General features: G+C 41.2%; 1 protein-coding gene across 22 annotated transcripts in view; it reads left to right on the top strand.

Moving 5' to 3' along the window:
* The window catches only part of rims2b (regulating synaptic membrane exocytosis 2b), a 55,478-nt gene that overhangs the window by 19,194 nt on the left and 18,113 nt on the right, over nucleotides 1-18,171 (top strand). For 10 of the 22 annotated variants that reach the window (XM_084920306.1, XM_084920305.1, XM_084920285.1 and 7 more), the window contains 17 exons: nucleotides 3,930-3,997; nucleotides 4,116-4,235; nucleotides 4,351-4,450; nucleotides 4,566-4,689; nucleotides 4,792-4,838; nucleotides 4,950-5,038; nucleotides 5,124-5,159; nucleotides 5,953-6,083; nucleotides 6,226-6,397; nucleotides 8,180-8,339; nucleotides 9,784-9,807; nucleotides 11,507-11,575; nucleotides 11,827-11,962; nucleotides 13,641-13,748; nucleotides 15,410-15,457; nucleotides 15,571-15,636; nucleotides 15,729-15,788. In XM_084920306.1, coding sequence (XP_084776432.1) covers nucleotides 3,930-3,997; nucleotides 4,116-4,235; nucleotides 4,351-4,450; nucleotides 4,566-4,689; nucleotides 4,792-4,838; nucleotides 4,950-5,038; nucleotides 5,124-5,159; nucleotides 5,953-6,083; nucleotides 6,226-6,397; nucleotides 8,180-8,339; nucleotides 9,784-9,807; nucleotides 11,507-11,575; nucleotides 11,827-11,962; nucleotides 13,641-13,748; nucleotides 15,410-15,457; nucleotides 15,571-15,636; nucleotides 15,729-15,788 — 1,558 coding nt within the window. The remainder of the gene's footprint in view (nucleotides 1-3,929; nucleotides 3,998-4,115; nucleotides 4,236-4,350; nucleotides 4,451-4,565; nucleotides 4,690-4,791; nucleotides 4,839-4,949; nucleotides 5,039-5,123; nucleotides 5,160-5,952; nucleotides 6,084-6,225; nucleotides 6,398-8,179; nucleotides 8,340-9,783; nucleotides 9,808-11,506; nucleotides 11,576-11,826; nucleotides 11,963-13,640; nucleotides 13,749-15,409; nucleotides 15,458-15,570; nucleotides 15,637-15,728; nucleotides 15,789-18,171) is intronic. The other 12 variants (XM_084920288.1, XM_084920307.1, XM_084920304.1 and 9 more) reach the window with 8 other exon arrangements.

Here is an 18,171-nt window from a genome sequence, read left to right as displayed (position 1 = left end):
TATAGAAACTCCATCATGCTAGCTAGTACGCAGTACGAGTTATTGTAACTGACTGTAAAAAGTCAGCACAACGAAAATAAACTCCACCTGAACTTGTTTTATATCTGACCCAGATAGACCGCAGGTCATAACTTCTTACCTGAAGTTCAGTTCACCTGACACTCGGACCGGCGGCCGCCTCGGGTCTCTGCTCCTCCTGCCTCCCCTCTCCCTCATCCACCTGCTGGCCTCCACCACTTGTTAATTTTACTGAATCTGTGGAAGCTCCGCCATAGCCACCACCAAACAACTGAGTTATTTTTACACACCGGCCAGCATCTGTCCAATCCACCACCTTTCATTGTTTATACCGTTACAAAAAAAAAAAAAAAAAAATCATCAGCCCATCGTGCAAATGCCCGGTATGCCCGATGGCCAGTCCAGCTATGGTTGTGCCATCAGTTAACCCTTCGCATGCCAACTGTGGCACGCGTGCCTAGGGTTGCCGACCCCTGCTCTAGAAAGTTTTGAGGATGGAATAACAATGATATAATTTCTGTACCTTTGAAGGGTTCTCTGTGATTTGGTCATTATATTATTATATTGGTTAAATTGTACTTTTTAGGGTCTGTCATGTTTTCTGGCTCTGAAGAGGTCCAGAAGGGGTTGCTCTCAGTTATTAAAGCTCCTGTGACTCTGACCTGTGCTGTAGTGAAAAGTGATGGCCCCTCTCAGGAAATCAGACATCATGCTGACGAGTTAATCTGTTGCATTTATGTTACTGGGCCACAAATCACCTGGTCAGAGATCATGAGCTCTGATTCGCTCATCTGACTTTTGGCTCCTCCCCTTAAATCTTGAAGAGACTAAGTAGCACAGAATCTCTGCTACCGTCACTCTGAGAACACCTAGAGCAAAACAAAAACCAGCACATTCGCCACCAAAATTGATGGTTCCATTCCTGGAGAACTCTGAAAGATCCTGGAGACATCGTTTGACAATCTGATCCAGATTAGAGCACATGAGACTGCCGCTCTAGTGCTGTCGGACCTCCAAATCACCATCTTTGCTCTACTTCAATAGGATTAAAAGAGGAGAGTCTGGATTATCAAGAGTCACTGCAGAGATGTAAGAATAGAAGCTCAGACTGCAGGAGAGAACGCCACGGTAGACTAACCTGCTCGTGTGTGACCACACAATACAGTGGGGTCCTTAACCAGCAGACTGTTTATGCTGCTGAGCTAGACTTCTGGTGATTTCCTGCAAAATTTCTGGATTTTTGGGCATCTGTTTCAGCAACTCTAATCTGGTGGAAAGGTGGGGGAAAGGGGCGGGGTTAATGTAGCAGTAGTCCCCCAAAGTTGATCCCCTCTATCAACTTCAGGTCTTCTCCAAACTAACTGTAAGTACTGAAGGCACAAACATGCACTTGACAATTGGACTCCAATAATCTCATTACTGACAGGAATGAACTGCTCTGCAACCTGCAGGCAGTACTCGGGACAAACAGCACACAGAAACCCAGTGAGGAGGAGGAGAGGCTGCTACATGGATTACAGGTTCATCCTCATCTTCCTCTTGCTCACCTGAAGCCTCCTCCTTGTCCTTCATGGCGTCCAGGCGGACCTGTGAGTGAAGCATTTGAAAGCTATGTAACTTGGAGAACTATGATTACAAGTACACACATCAACATGTTTTGACATTTTGTTTGAGATAAATATGACGTTTCAGTGATCTGGTGTTACTGTTCTGATTAGTTTTGTCAAGTATCTTCAGGCATTCAGACTATAGCATGTCTGTCCACATATGCAGCACAGCTTCACATGAAGACCAGGAGGAACATTCAGAGAGCAAATGTGAAGATGATGCAGCTGCATTTCACTGCTGAAAATTGAAATAAAAGCAGAAGGAGCGTCATACAGCACAAAGGAGGAAATCCATTCTGTGCTCAGGTCCATGGGTTCATTTTGCAAAGGATTCTCCACGGAGGGTTAAAAATCTCTTTATTTACCATCAGCTTCATCTGAGCCCTCAAAATTAAGAAATTCTTCAACAGTTAACTTTTTTTTTTTTTCAAAACAATGCTGGTGATGTTTGAAACTAAATTAATTTTTTATCTATCCATTGTTGAATTTGTTCAGGTTTATTAACCAGTCATTTTTAGTGCCTCTGTTTTAACGACTAATGAAGAGTCCGTGCGTCCATAATTCACAAGAATCGATTGTGCTCCTAGAGGATTGTTCAGATTTTAGTGAAACTTCTTATGGTCACATAATGGCCAATGGCCATAATGACTCAAGGTCATATTTTTCTTTTCACAGACAAAATCTGTGAACTGTGATGGATGGTGAACCAGGTGAGCTGCTACATGATTGACATCCTGGTTTGCTTAAAACCAGCTCTGCTTAATGTGAAGAGTTGCTGCTTTAACAGTTTAAATCAAATTTTGATTATTTTGAGGGATGGGCTGTTTGCAGCAGCATCATTTTGTTCTGCTCATCCAGAACCGAGAATTGACGTGTGTATTTATGTAAGTAAGTGTGGTTACAGCAGGTTAACTGTTCTTCCTATTCTTCCTGTTGATGATCCATAATTGGTGCCAAAAACCTCAGCTTGTTGAGCAGCTGATTGATAACATTATTCAGCAATTTTCATGTTGGTGTTAATGTACATAGAGGATGTCTGTGTAGGTTACATGCAGGTCATGAGGAGTTTAAGGAGCTTGGAAAAAAATCAACTGGACCTAAAGTTCTTTGAAGACGTTTCATTTGAGAGGCTTCTTCATTTCTAAAACCAAACAGTGGAGAGTCCAAGGTGATGTTGGGCAACTGGTAAAATTTTTCGACCATCAACGATAGGCTGAGCCTTTCGCTGATCGTTTATACGAGTGATTTATTTATTTATTTGCCCATGAGTAACTTTGCTAATAATATTGGTTAAAGTTAAGAGAAGCAGTCAAGGGAAAAAATAATAGGGCTGTTTTAACGGCACCGTCTTCCAGCTACGAGCAAATGCACCCTCCTCAGAGTGTGCCCAAATGCAGCAATTCATTTACTCAAACTCATAACAGAAAGAAAGAAAGGCAGTAGCCTATGTTCAGAAAAAAACCAAACATTTTATTTAATTAAAAACCCCACAATGGTTGGAAGGAAAACAAAGAGAAACTGGCTTTGTTTTGCCACTATAACTTTGTTTACACATTCCAGTGTTTATCTGTCATACACGCTCGACCAAACAACAAATACAAAATTAAACAAAAAGTATAATTTAAAAATCAAAATGTCTCTTCCGGCTAACATAACTTTAAGTCTTTTGTTTGATTTGGCGCATCTCAAATGAATAGATAAATGAATAGCCCAAAAAGTAGAAAAGAAAGGTAAGGAAGGTAAAATATTCCCTCTAAACAAAATGTATAAATTCTAAATGTACAAATCACTCCATGCACGAATATATTGCTCTCCCCATCAAAAAGTCTGCCCCTGCGCAAATATATCATCTATCGTCGGTTATTGGTCCCACCTTAGTCCCAGGTATTAAAACCCTAGAGCGGGGTTGTCCCTTAGAAGGGTCATTAATGAGGCATTTACCATGTGCCTCATCACATGAGGCAAGGTGTAAAGAAAGGCGTGGCTCAGTATGACTGGGAAGGATCTCAGAATGCATTGTAGATAGCAGACGGTGTAATAAGCCATCCTCTCTGTTCAAAGATGGTCATTCACAGTGAACATAGATGGCCTCTTTTACTCCTTTCAAATATCTGTCTTCTCACTCAAAAATGTGATCGTTGGCATCCTCAAAAGATTGACCCCCACAAAAGTTCTTCCTGTGTAGATTTTGCAGGTTCACATTGTGCATTTGTGGCTTCTCTCTGGATACTCCCACTTCCTCCTACAAGCCAAAGACATGTGTGTATGTGTTTTAAAACACCTTTAACCTCTTCTGGTTGCTAGGAGACATGGACAGTAGTCAATGGTGGGATCATGGTTCCTGGCATGGCGAGCCTGCTCCCATGTCTATGGTGAGTTGACGCCCTGCTTTGTCAGTAATCCATCAAACAAACCCTGTTCTGAATGCGGAACTGTTGTTGGTTGCTGTTATTGCTAAATAACCATGTGTTTCCCATTGTGAATCATCAGCAGCCAGTCACATGGCAACCCTCCAAGGATGGAGAGCGTCTGATTGGTCGAATTCTACTGAACAAGAGGATGAAGGACGGAATTGTTCCTGCAGATACAGGAGCACTGCTGGGACTCAAGGTGGCCTTCTTCTGCTTTGTTCTGCTGCCTTTTCTTTTTACTATTTCTTTCGCTATTGTTCTCTTCTCTTCATTCTCCTCTTTTGATAATACAGTTTGGTGCTGTGTGTTTGCAGGTTGTCGGTGGAAAGATGACAGAGTCTGGTCGTCTCTGTGCTTTCATCACTAAGGTGAAGAAAGGTAGTCTGGCTGACACTGTGGGTCACCTGAGACCAGGTAAACACACTGATTTTCCTGATAGGTCTTAGTTACTTTGTTCACTGAGTCAGAGGTTGCTAAAACTGAATTAGATGGACTCTACAATGTTATCTTTTCTTCTTTTCTGCTTTAGGAGATCAGGTTCTGGAGTGGAACGGTCGGGTTCTTCAAGGAGCCACATTTAATGAGGTCTACAACATCATCCTGGACTCCAAACAAGAACCACAGGTGGAGCTGGTGGTGTGTCGACCAATAGGGTGGGTCTCTGATCAAGCTGAGAGGCAGAAAATATTTCTGAGGTTGTTCTCTTCTCTTAGGACATCATAGTAACCGATTGTTGCTGATTCTATGTTCTTCAGAGATGTTTCCAGATCAGTAGAGAGTGCCCATGTCCAGCTGAACTCCAGTGAGTCTATAAAAAACAAAAACTACATCTGTCCTGTTCATTAAGAACTTCCATAGATCTGATAGTGGACAAAGTTCCTGCTGACTCAGAATTGGTCTATTTAATGTTCAGGTTCCAGTTCCTTTGACTCTCAGAAAGTTGGCCCATCCATCTCTGTCACATCTCCAATGAGCCCCAGTGTTCTGTCTGGACAGGTCTCGGTAAGTTTACCCAGCATGCACTGCATCGTAACACAGCCACTCAGCAGTCAGTTAATAGCATTTCCATGGTGATGTGTGTTTTCAGACTGTGGACAGGCAACCTCTGGTTCCCCGGATTCAGGTAAAAGTTGAAAAGGACGGCGTGTGCATGTTCATCTTTATTTACTCTGTAGTGTAGTCTTTTAGGCTGTAGATAAATGTATCACAGAAGAAGCAGAACAAAGTACTCCAAGTTTCTGGTTTTAGTGGTTCTGAGGGTATCCATTGTTGTTCTAAATGATTCAGCTTATGTGGCTAGAGACAGTTCTAAAATGTGCCTTGTAGTTAAAGTACTTTGAGCGGTCGGTAAGAGTAAAAAAGTGTAATATAAATATGAGAACTTTACAGTATAGTTCTGTTAGCACTGTTCTTGTCTGTAGGGTCCTTTGCTCTTCCAAAGAATTTTGCCTCCTTTAGCTGTGTTCCATAACTATTTTTCAATATCTATTCATGCTAAGGCTCCCCTGCATTCCCCTGCAGTGTTGTGATTCTGTTTTGTACCTCTACTTTTTGCTTTGTAAAAACTCTCTAAGGTTCCTTCCAGGGGTCCTGACTCTGTTGCTGTTCCTTGGGGTTCCATTACAGTTATGGGTTGATACAATTTTCTTCATGTCCCCTTTTGGTTATCATCTTACTGGGTTCTCTGGGTTTTCTGTAGCAATCACCTGGTGTTTCACTGGGCTCAGCTGGTAATTGGTTATATTGTCTGTTTGAATTTGTAGGTGCTTTTGTTCTGCTCTGCTAACAAAACTTTTCTGCAGGGTATCTCCTGCTGATGACTGGAGCTTCTTTACTTTGGTCATTTTTTTGTTGTTCTCCAGGCTTCTTCTGTATTACTATGGTGTTCTAATGATGATGTTGTGGGTATTCTACAGGTGAAGCTATGGTATGATAAAGTCGGCCACCAACTGATTGTCACCGTTCTTGGAGCCAAAGAACTTCCTGCTCGGGATGACGGCCGACCCCGGAACCCATACGTCAAGATCTATTTCCTGCCAGATAGAAGGTGAAAAAGCAATCAAAGACCAGTATTTTATGGCTCAGGGGTTCCTTGAAAAGTAAAACTGTAGAACTTCTGATATCCTTTAAAACCAGTAGTGGACTATTCTCTGTGATTGGCTGTTAGTTGTACCTTCCTCCTTTAACAGTGATAAGAGTAAGCGGAGGACAAAGACAGTGAAGAAGTCATTGGAACCTCGGTGGAACCAAACCTTCATGTACTCTCCGGTCCATCGACGTGAGTTCAGAGAGCGAATGCTTGAGCTGACAGTCTGGGACCAGGCTCGAGTCCGAGAGGAGGAGAGCCAGTTCTTGGGAGAGGTGAGAACCCATGAACAATACAGAACAATGGAGAGGATATGGGGAAAACTCATTAAACTAAGAACCTTTAACAGTTCAGTTCTGACCTACTCTGCCTTGCCTTGACACATCACATCCATCACCTGTTCAGTAGGGATGGGTATCGTTTAGGTTTTATCCGATACCGGTGCCAAACCGGTACTTTTGAAATGGTGCCGGTGCTTAAACGGTACTCGAACCGGTGCTTAAAGAATGGAGAACACAAACTTTGTCCAAAAACCTCTCATGTTTAGCTGTTTTTAAGTAAAAAGATAACAATGTTAGCCTTTTCTGCAGCTATAAGGTTCAAGGTTCAAGGTTCTTTATTTGTCACATGCATAGTTATACAAGTATAACACACAGTGAAATGTAACCTGACACGCTCCTCGACATCGGGGGGGGGGTAGAGGAAGAACATTATATATATGGTATATACATTAAGCCATATATGGTATCACTTGGCTGGAAGCAGTGCTTAAACAATGGAAAAAACACAAACTTTATCCAAAAACCTCTCATGTTTAGCTGTTTTCCACTTTTTCTTTGGTCATTTTAGCCTTTTTGGCCAGGGTGAAGGGAGTATCTGCCATCAAACAAGGAGACAGCCGCATGTAACTACGACGGTGTTTCCTAGTTTACCTTACATGCATTAATTTAATAACGTGGTTAGCCTATTCAATGTAAATTACACACAAACAACATTAAGCAACTCACCCAGAGAAGAACGGCTGCTGCTGCCATCATCATCCGTCATCATTTCTGCTACACTGGCAGGGCTAGGGCCCAGGACTCTCCTCTTCGGGTTTTTGGGGGATGTTGCTAACTCCGGGTTGATAACAGGCACCACACCCGCAGTAGATGCGCTCGGTGTGAGGTCTTGCAGCAAGCTATCAAATACGGTGCATTTCTCAACTTTTAAGAAAACGCTATGCGTCGCCAGGTGTTTCATCAGATTCGAGATGTTACCTCCTTTGGACAGTATCACCTTAAAACACTTATTGCAGGCTGCTGAGTTTGCATCTTTTGCTGTGAAGTACAGCCAGACTTTTGACCGCTTCGCCTTGGGCATTTTTAATCTGTAGCTCTGCTCTAAAAGAACGTATGTACCTGGGCCCGCCTACTATCCTGGGAAAGGTAAAATGATTGGCTAGAATCCAAAGTGTATGACATCTCAGGAAAAAAAGCTCCGAAATAAAGCACCGAAATGTGCGTTGCTTTTCGGTCTGGTTACTACAGTTTATGTTAGATAATAATGGCACCGGATACCATTACCCATTCCTACTGTTCAGTCCTGCAGTAATTATTCAGTTTTTATCAAACTATAGATCCCTAGCACTGGTTCATCTTATTGCAGCCTACATATCAAAATACCAATAAATGATGCATGTTACTAGGCAACCCAGTGTGCCTTGTTGTCTTACACTACTCATTGGGGTCAGAATAACGTCCTCTGCAGTTCTGAATATAAGTGATCGTGATTTTTTTCTTGTCCCACACACCCCTAAATTCACAGATGATTAAACACATTTTTGGAAAAGTCATGAAGTCTGAGATGATGGAATTTTAATTTAACAGAATTTGAAAATGCCAAGGGGTCAAAGTGACCCCCTTTGTGATTCTAGTGTCAATTAGCACTGAAAATGTTAAAACAGGTCCATGTGTTTGCTCCCAGTTCTTTATTCGTTCTCCTTTCTACATACTCTGTATATTCTTAGTGTTCTCTGTATGTTCTCTGTATGTTTTGCATCCATTCTCCTGAGTCAGATCCTGATAGAGATGGAGTCGGCTCTGCTCGACGATCAGCCTCACTGGTACAAACTGCAGCTTCATGACGTTTCCTCACTGCCACTGCCCAAAGCCTCCCCCTACCTGCAGAGGAGGGGACTGCAGGCTGAGCACACACACAGCAGCAGGAGGCTGCAGAGTAAGACACACACACACACACACACACACACACACACACACACACACACACACACACACAATAAACCTGTGTCACAACCTCACACAACAACATGTTATTTGATGGATCATTTGGAGGGATGCTCTCCTCTGCTGGGACTGGTAATTTCACTGTAGTTGATATATGCTCTGATCACTGGAAAATGAGTCGGTTGCTAAAGTTTTGTTCAAACTGGTTTGATGCTGACAGGGGAATAGGAGTTTTAGAAATATGTAAAAATTCCAACTTGCTGAAAGGAATAAATTTGAAACAACCCTGACCTCACCATGTTATAGAGTCAGAGGAGAAAGGTGAACTCTGAGATTTGTTGCGAAAAATTGACGAGAGTCAAATAAGTGAAGGAGTCCAAAACTTGACATTCATCTTTTTGCAGACTCAGGCTACGTCCACACGTACCCGGGTATTTTTGAAAACACAGATTTTTCTATGCGTTTGCACCTTTCGTCCACACGTAAACGGCGTTTTCGGTCACTGAAAATGGAGATTTTTAAAAACTCCGGCCAGGGTGGATATTTTTGAAAACTCAGTTTTTGCATTTACGTGTGAATGAGAAAAACGGAGAAAACGTAGCGTCAAAGGTGTGCGCCTTTTTTGACGTCACACTGTGCGCCACGTTATTGTTTCGGTGAAATGAACTTCTACATTACTGTTAATTGTACTCTCTGCAGTGTTTAAATGCTTACATATACACACACAGTTACTGTCCCTCCACACATACGACTCGGTTCTGCTTCTATGCCCCATCCTTGTTTACTATTTCCCACCGAGACTTCTAGACTTCTGATTGGCCAACATTTCTACAGGTTAGGAATATATCGCCATCTGTTGCTTTGGCATGTTTCTAGCAGCGTTTTCCTTCATTTCTGCGTTTACGTGTGGACAGGATTATTTTTTAAGACGAAAACGGAAAATCTCCGTTTTCAAAAATACCCGTGTACGTGTGGACGTAGCCTTAATGGAGAGTCCAGCCTCTGGTTGCTGAGGTAACCCTCTAATATGTCTATCAATGGTAGGCTCTGTTTCTGTTGGTAGTCAGCTGGTAGTAGCAAAGAAAAAGGGAGAAAAAACCTTGGTATACACTCACTTTGCTGCACTAACACGATGGTCTCTGCTTGCCATGTTGCTGCTGGGCTCTTCCTACGTGTATGCCCCTGAAGTCAATTGTAGAAAAGCTCAAAATGAAAGAATGTTGGATTGGGCTTATTTCATCAGTGAATGTTTAGTCCAACAACCTAACAACCAGTCACAGCAGAGCAGGCCTCTGGCAGATCCAATCCAACACCAGTCCTCTCATTCATTTCTTTATTTGTTTATTATGCTTTATTGTTAACGTCTTCTTCTTCTTCTTCTTCTTTTTGTTTCATTTGTTTTTCTTTATTTTAAATCATCCACAACGCTTTGCTAGACAAAGGTCATTACTATAACTCAGGTAAAAACGTGCGCCCTCGTGTGTGTGTGTGTGTGTGTGTGTGCGTGTGTGTGTGCATGCACGAGTGAGCTTCTGACCCTCTGTTGCTAATGCTGACCTCTATGGCATTTCCCTGTGTGACGCTAAGCTATCCATTTCCTGTGCTATTTAGTATTTATAGTTTTAATAAGTCATTGATTGATAATTGCTGCACAAATATAGCCCTGCCTGATCATATCATAGTGATGTAATTAAATGTTATTTTACCAGGCAGAAAGCTCTCATGAAAGATATTATGTAGCCAAATCATGGGAGACGTAGTTCTTGAAATATCTGTACCTCAGCTACTCAAAACTTGATGATTAGGGTTTGATCTTTGAGGGACTAGAACAGAACTAGCTGCCTGGATCCTGGAATGACTGATTAGAGCGAGTGCATCCAGAAGGTTATTGGGTTCCATATAATACTTGAAGACATGTCAAACTGTGCATGAAAAGGTTCTGGACAGACTGTTCAATGGATTATTGGTAAATCTCTCAAGGGAGTTCTGGATCTTCTTGTGGGAGATCTTTGATGTTGTACCAGGAGGAGTCAAATGGACGTTCTAAGTGTAGGATGTTGAATATATGAACATATGGTCAGCCCAATTCAACTTCTTAAAACAAAAAAACAACAACTAAGACACAGTTTTATGAGGAGTTTTATGGTTGGAAATCCTCAGGTGAACGGCTACAATGACCTAACCAGTGGTACATATCAGATAGCTGGTCAAAATGTTGCTTAATTTCGAAGACAGATTTTTTTTTTTGTCAGTATTGCCATTGTAACCTGTAACTGTGTTTTAGTTCAATTATCCTGTGAGTTGGACTTCATTTATGTTATTGATAGCACTGTATGGCCCCGTGGAACAAAATATGACCCATCGCTGATCTGGAGTTCACAACAGAAAAATAAATCAGAGAACAGAAGTGATCACTGCATCATTTCTATAACAATGATGCAGTTGTTATGTCCAGCTTTATTTCTGCAGAGAGACTCATGTTAAAGTCGTGAGCATGGACTCCTCAGGACGGAGGAGGTCAGTGCTGCTCAAATTCCCACAGGTGTTCTTTCGCTCTTTATATTTTTCTTCCAGCTGATCTTTGCTGGATGGGTTTTATTGCTCCACATTTCTCTTTAAAAGATGAGAGCAAGTGACACACTCATCTCTACTTTCCTCCTTGGAACTTTTGTTTGGATGTTTTTATGCTTTAACAGGAAGTTGACTTCATTTTGGTACACTGATACACACTCATGATGCCATCTATAAATGTTCTCTTTCTAGTACCTTAATCTCTCATGCAGCCACCTATCATCAAACTCTGACCACTCTGCTTCACTTTTGGGACTAATGCAGAAATCTTATTTGTGTATAAACATGCTGGCCTTTGTGTGGCCAGAAAATTATTAATTTCAGCATTCAGTCCGATACTCTGACTGCTGCTAAATTTCACGCATTTGTTAAAGGCTGATGTGGATGAAAAGGTTCTGGTCAAGGAGTTGTAAAAGATTTAAGGGAGTCTGTGTGTAATATCAGATGAATGTGTCTTTTATTGCTCCTGCGTTAACTGGTTTGTCCTCTGGCTGTTCGGTCTGCAGTGTTAGATTTGTTGACCTTCTTGTAGAAGATTACAGATGAGCTGCTTACAGGCTTAAATGTCCTCCCTCTCTCCATCTGCAGGGTCTCAGAGGATCAGTGACAGCGAGTTTTCAGATTATGACTGTGAAGACGGCATTGGGGTGATATCAGGTAAACTCCATATCCCATCATTCACTGCAGTCTCATTTTAAAGGATACAGGAGAGAATACTAGCTGGCTCAAGTGGATTAAAAACATGCTGCTGTAAAACAATGGGAATCTAATCATTTTATAAGTTCCTCAAACTGCTTAAGGTAAACCATTTGAGGATTATGACATAAATGTGACTGCATAACTTGAGATTACAAAATAACTGAGTCAGGGTTGATGGCTGAACTCCTGCTCTGTTTCTCTGTGTGCAGACTACAGACAGAATGGGCGCGAATTCCATAGCTCCACCCTCTCAGTGCCAGAGCAAGTGATTTCTCTCAATCACTGCTCCCGTTCCGACATGGTCAGAATGAGGTCACGGTCACCGAGCCAGCCGCCTCCTCACAGGTAAGTATCTGTGTGTTGGGGGATTTGAGATGGGTCCAAAACATGACAACAGAAGAATAAACTAAAAAAGGTACCTGAAGAGCTAAAATTAGAAAAACAAGATGGGACGTGAGGGTAGAAAGGGAAAGATGCCACCAGAGAAGATTTGGGAGTACAGCAAGTTGATGCTTTAATCTGCAATAAAACTACAGTATTTGTCTTATCATGTACGTCAAAAGATTCTTGCATGTGAGAGCTTATTGGAGATAATTTATTGTGAGTTTATTGGTCTTTCCCCATAAAGTTATAAATATGTATTTCCATCTTTCTCTATCCTTATTGAGCTTATCCAAAAGAGTGACTATATGCAAATATTAAGTTTGTAATAAGTAACACCGTGTTTAGGCTATTAAAACTCAGCTGTTCTCAAGAGATATCGAGTCTGATGAAGTGCCTCAGACTTTGTCCAGGTGATCATTTACTGTGTGCAGCATTATCTTATAGTGCATATCTCCTATTTGTATCCCTTGGAAATCACTGATCCAACAGGTAACAGCAGCTGTGCAGTATGTCTACATGAGTCAAAATGCTGTGGAAATAATGCCAGTGTTTTTATATTATCAGCGGCTGTGGATCGGGTTGAGCAGGTTGTCGAGCAATCGAATGGTTGGTGGTTCATTCCCCAGCTACTCCAGTCGGTTGAAATTTCCTTGTAAATTATAAATGAAGTGGTTCTTATGACGTGCTTTCTACCTACTATTCAGACTGCAGTGATCACGTCTTGCCCGAGGCGCTTTGGCATGCAGGCTAGAGCAGACAGGGATCAACCACCAACCTTACAATTATTAGATGATCTGCTCTACCTCTCAAGCTACAGCCAACCTGAAGTCCAAATGTTCAGCAAATGTTGCACTTTATGAATGTGTGTGTGAGACTGGATGAATGAGACTTGTAATAGAAAGTGCTCTGAGTGCTCAAATTGAGTATAAATGCACTACATAAGTAACAGTCCATTTGGCATTATCAAATAGAAGCCTAATAAACTCAAAACATTAGTAGCTAAATCCATATTGTTCAAGAGGAAGGAATATATAGTGCTCCTATGACTACAGAATTTTTGACTGGATAAAACTAGCTTGATCAAGATGGATTCTACCAAGTACTTTGGCTCTCATAACTCTTTCAGCATTTTCCAAAAATCCAGACTGTCCTTGATATCATTCAGACTGTTGGTCACCTCAGGGACTTCGACCATGTGTGGAGAATGTGTTAACATCATTTCCTGTTGTTTAGATGTTTTCTAAGAAAGTTAATAATCTTTGCATTGTCCGCGGCTGTTTCACACTCTAGAATTGTAGCACCATCCAAAATTGCTCTCATGCCTACATTAGCAAAGCTAAAGTTATGTTGGTCTGGCATGATGGCAGCCGTAAAACTCACATGAGTTGTTATCTTCTCTTTCCTGGCAGTTTCTTTTGCTATGCATTTTTTTGTCACCGGTTTACTGCTTTAAAAGTGTAATCATTAGTATTCAAGGTTTAATATGACTCACAGGTTTTTATCTTGAACTTTGAACTTGAATTTTTAAACCAATAAGCTTTTGAAGCCAGACAGGAAGTGGTCTTCCTAAAGGCATCATCCTCATTTTATCCAGACTTTTCTGTTCTTGCCATTCTGACCTTTGACATCTGGTTGCCAGCAATAACCCTCTTTACCCGTTATATCGGGAGGACGCGGTGCGGCTGCTGCGGGGCTCCAAACTGAGCCGAGCATTCTCTGATGCCGGCCAATACAGCACCCCGAACAGGTAACTATGGTAACACTAGGGATGGGTATCGTTTAGGTTTTATCCGATACCAGTACCAAACCGGTATTTTTGAAACGGTGCCGGTGCTTAAACGGTGCTCGAACCGGTGCTTAAAGAATGGAGAACACACACTTTGTCCAAAAACCTCTCATGTTTAGCTGTTTTTTTGTAAAAAGATAACAATGTTAGCCTTTTCTGCAGCTATAGGGGATTTATGACATCACTCTTGGCTGGAAGCAGTGCTTAAACAATGGAAAAAAACCACAAACTTTATCCAAAAACCTCTCATGTTTGGCTGTTTCCCTCTTTTTCTTTGGTCATTTTAGCCTTTTTGGCCAGGGTGAAGGGAGTATCTGCCATCAAACAAGAAGACAGCCGCATGTTACTACGACGGTGTTTGCTAGTTCACCTTATATGCATTAATGTAATAACGTGGTTAGCCTACTCAACGTAAATTACACACAAACAACATTAAGCAACTCACGCAGAGAAGAACGGCTGCTGCTGCATCATCATCCGTCATCATTTCTGCTACACTGGCAGGGCTAGGGCCAGGACTCTCCTCTTCGGGTTCTTGGGGGATGTTGCTAACTCCAGGTCCGATAACAGGCACCACACCTGTAGTAGATGTGCTCGGTGTGAGGTCTTGCAGCAATCTATCAAATACGGTGCATTTTTCGGCTTTAAAACCCCCCCGCTATGCGTCGCCAGGTGTTTCATCAGATTCGAGGTGTTACCTCCTTTGCACAGTATCACCCTAAAGCACTTGTTGCAGGCTGCTGAGTTTGCATCTTTTGCTGTGGAGTACAGCCAGACTTTTGACCGCTTCGCCTTGGGCATTTTTAATCTGTAGCTCTGCTCTAAAAGAATGTACGTACCTGGGCCCGCCTACTATCCTTGGAAAGGTAAAATGATTGGCTAGAATTCAAAGTGTATGACATCTCAGGGAAAAAAAGCACCGAAATAAAGCACCAAAATGTGCGCTGCTTTTCGGTCTGGTTACTACCGTTTATGTCAGAACCGGTGCCACAATGGCACCGGATACCGGTACCCATCCCTAGGTAACACATAGGAACATGCCTGATGTGAGTCATCTGGACATCAGCTAATCAGCATGCACCCTGCATCATGTAATATTGTTTATCTGCAAACTGATAATGAATAACCAGTAAACATGGTGTCGGACTGCAGCAGGTGTGTCAGAGTCAGGTAAACCCCACCTGTCTGCTGCTGCTGAACAGGTTTGAATCAGGAAACAGGTTGCATACTTGATTGGAGATCTGATCCTTGTACAGGTTTTAGAAGTAGATTTAGTGCTTTTCTTTGATGTTTTAATTCCAGTTGTTCTGCTTCTGGCTACAGTAGCAGTTAGATCTTGTTGGAGTAAATTCATTTACTGGGTGATGTACTGGGTTACAGAGATATTTTTGTGCTGCAGCTTTTAGTTCTGCTTTTGAACTGGTTTTGACATTACAGCTTAGAGTTGTAGTATTGCTTATACTGCTAATATTGATTGTAGTAGTAGTTATGGTCCAGGTTATAATAAGTATTTAGTTTTAGTGTCCCTGTAGAGCACTTAGTGGTACAGTTAATAGTACTGGTTGTAGAACAGCAGTTGTACTGGTCTGACTGGACACTGCTTCTCCCTGTGTACTTACAAGGCCATTGAGGAGGATGTCGCTTGCCAACTCACTTGATTCCCATGACAGGTACTTCTCTATTAGAATTCCAGCAGTGGCAGTAGTCATAGTACTAACAATAAAAGCAATGATCTAAGAAAGTGGGGTATTTTTCTGTCTTGTAATCCTTTTTTGTGTGTAAGATATTTTAATGGCCCTAACCACAGCTGGACAAACCACATCATCAATGGGAGCTGTGATGACTACAGGTGAGCCTTGGAAATTAGGATGTAGTGTTAGAGGTTGATGGCAGGTTCAGACTCATCATGTTTTGCAGTTCTGACGTCTTTCTGTTCTTCAGTCAGGACTTCATCCCTGATTTTCCCTATGAGCCTGACTCCTACGACGAGGAACTACTGAGGTAAATGGATGAACATTTAAACAGTTTGACTATTAGAAAGGTGGACATTCAGACCAGTAGTTGTGGCATTAAAGAACAGATGTATTAAATTCAGATCATTTTTTTTAAATACATCATTTTTATATTTTTAGGTAAAACTATACAAGAGATTAAACCTTACAATCAGAGGATCTCCTGTGAGCAGCACTTGGCAACAGTGGAGAATGAAGAACTTCCTTCTAATTTAAAGATGTCAAACTTTTCATTGTGGGCAACACATAGCCCACTTTGATCTTCAGTGGGCCGGACCACTGAAATTCGCCTTACTATGTAATAATGTAATAAACTTAACTACACATTTTATCCCTGAGATATTTTAATGTAAGAAAAGGGATTCAAATTTCAAGAACAAATCTCAGTTTTTCTACATTTATAAAAAAAAAAATAGTAAATGAAAGAATTCTGTCAACACGACTGTTAGGGCTTAAATTGTAAGATAAATGTGTAAAATAAAAGAAAAAGTTCTGGGACCTCATTGCCCAGATTGATGGAATGGAAACATTTTGTTAATTGACAGACTCAAACAGACAAAATACAGCTAATGTCCAAAATTTATGTCCTTCTTCACATTTTTGAAAGCCACCCAGCGGGCCTGATTTGAGTCTTTGGCGAGCTGATTTAGCATACAGCCCTAACTGTAAGCTTTATTATAAAGGAAAGTTTTGAGTCTCATCTTAAAAGTAAATGGGGGGCCTGTGTCCTTAATCCAAACCTGGTCCTAGGCCTGATGGCTACCCCTTCCTGAGCCTGGTTCTGTTTAAGTTTTCTTCTTGTCAAAAGGGAGGTTTTCTTTCCCACTGTTGCCAAGTGTTTGCTCACCAGGCATTGTCTGGTTATTAGGGTTTCTCTCTAATATTGTAGCATCTCAACCTTACAGCATAAAGCACCTTAAGCCAACTTTTTCATGACACTTTATACAGTGTCATGAAAAAGTATCAGCCCCTGATTTCTTTTTAGGAGTTACTGTAGCTCAATCTACTAATCAATATTGGTGGTTCTGTCCCAGGATTCTCCAGTCTGCATGCCAAATATCCTTGGGCAAGACACAGAAACCAAAGTTGCTCTCTGATGTGTTCATTGGTGTGTGAATGTTAGATAGAAAGCACAGAAAAAAAGTGCTTGTGTGAAAGGGTGTGAATGAAGCAAGTTATATAATGTACTTTGAGGGGGGTGGGGATATTTGTCAGACTTAAATATTCCAGATCAAACAACTGCTTACCTTGGCAGCAAGAATTGCATGAGCAGTGAGTCTTTTATATCACTGTGAAAGAATCTTAGCCCACACTGCTTTGCTGAATTGTTTTAGGTCAGCAACATTGGAGGATTTTCCAGCATGAACAGCCTGTTCAAGTTCAGAGCATCTTAATCTCATTTAAATGAGATTTAATGTCCTACAGGATTTTCTGGTAGAGAGCAGAATTCATGGTTCCATCAATTACAACAAGTTGTACAGGTCCTGAAACAACAAAGCAGCCTGAGATCATTACACTACCGCCACCATGTTAGCTTTATGTTACATGTAACATGACTCAAACCTTCCAAAAAAGTTCAGCTTTTGTGTCATCGATTCACAGTTTTCCCAGAAATCTTAAGGATCATCATGATGTTTTTCGGGGAAATGTCAAATGAACATTTGTGCTCTGATGACGCAGTGCAATGACTTTCAGGACATAAATGCTAAATTTCTATGATGTATGTCAGGACAAGATTCGCAGTGCAATTAAAACTTGACTTGGTTTATTTACATTATGAGAGTAGTTATGTTTATGATGTAGCTACTGTCTTCTTACCCACTGGTTTCTGGAGTCCACATTTGGAATTAACTTTAACCTGCTTTTATTTTGTGATTTTTGTTTAATTTTTTTGGTCTTTTTGTTTCATATTTCAAGGATGAAGTGCTCATTTATAAACTAATTCTAGCTAGCTCGGTTATCTAGCTGCATTCAAAGACTGTACAGGAGCATCGCTTAGACCAGAGGTGTCCAAACTTTTTTCACTGAGGGCCACATACATAAAAATATAGGAGGGGCTGGGCCACTTACTAGAAATTAGGTATATAACCTTAACTCTAGTGTATTAAAGTTAGAAAAATCACTTAAAAGTGGTTAAATATGTTATATTGTTGAATATAATTATAGACAAAACTGCCTTCATCACAGCTTTCCATAAATGGATCTTTATTGATTTATTCAGTGTAAGCTTTGGTAGCTCATTCTCAGAACAGCAGCCTCAGATTTCTTCTTAGACGGAAGATTTACAGCACAGAGAAAAAACAATAAAGGGGAAAATGGGACGGGTACATTTCAAGTTTGTTATTTAAGTTATTAGGCTTAGCAACACACCT

The sequence above is a fragment of the Perissodus microlepis genome, chromosome 22, assembly GCF_051167445.1.
Source record: "Perissodus microlepis isolate ML-2025 ecotype Zambia chromosome 22, ASM5116744v1, whole genome shotgun sequence".
In the NCBI taxonomy this organism is placed as follows: Eukaryota; Metazoa; Chordata; class Actinopteri; order Cichliformes; family Cichlidae; genus Perissodus; species Perissodus microlepis.
The sequence above is the reverse complement of the archived record's forward strand: the minus strand, read 5'-3'. Positions and strand labels throughout refer to the sequence as shown.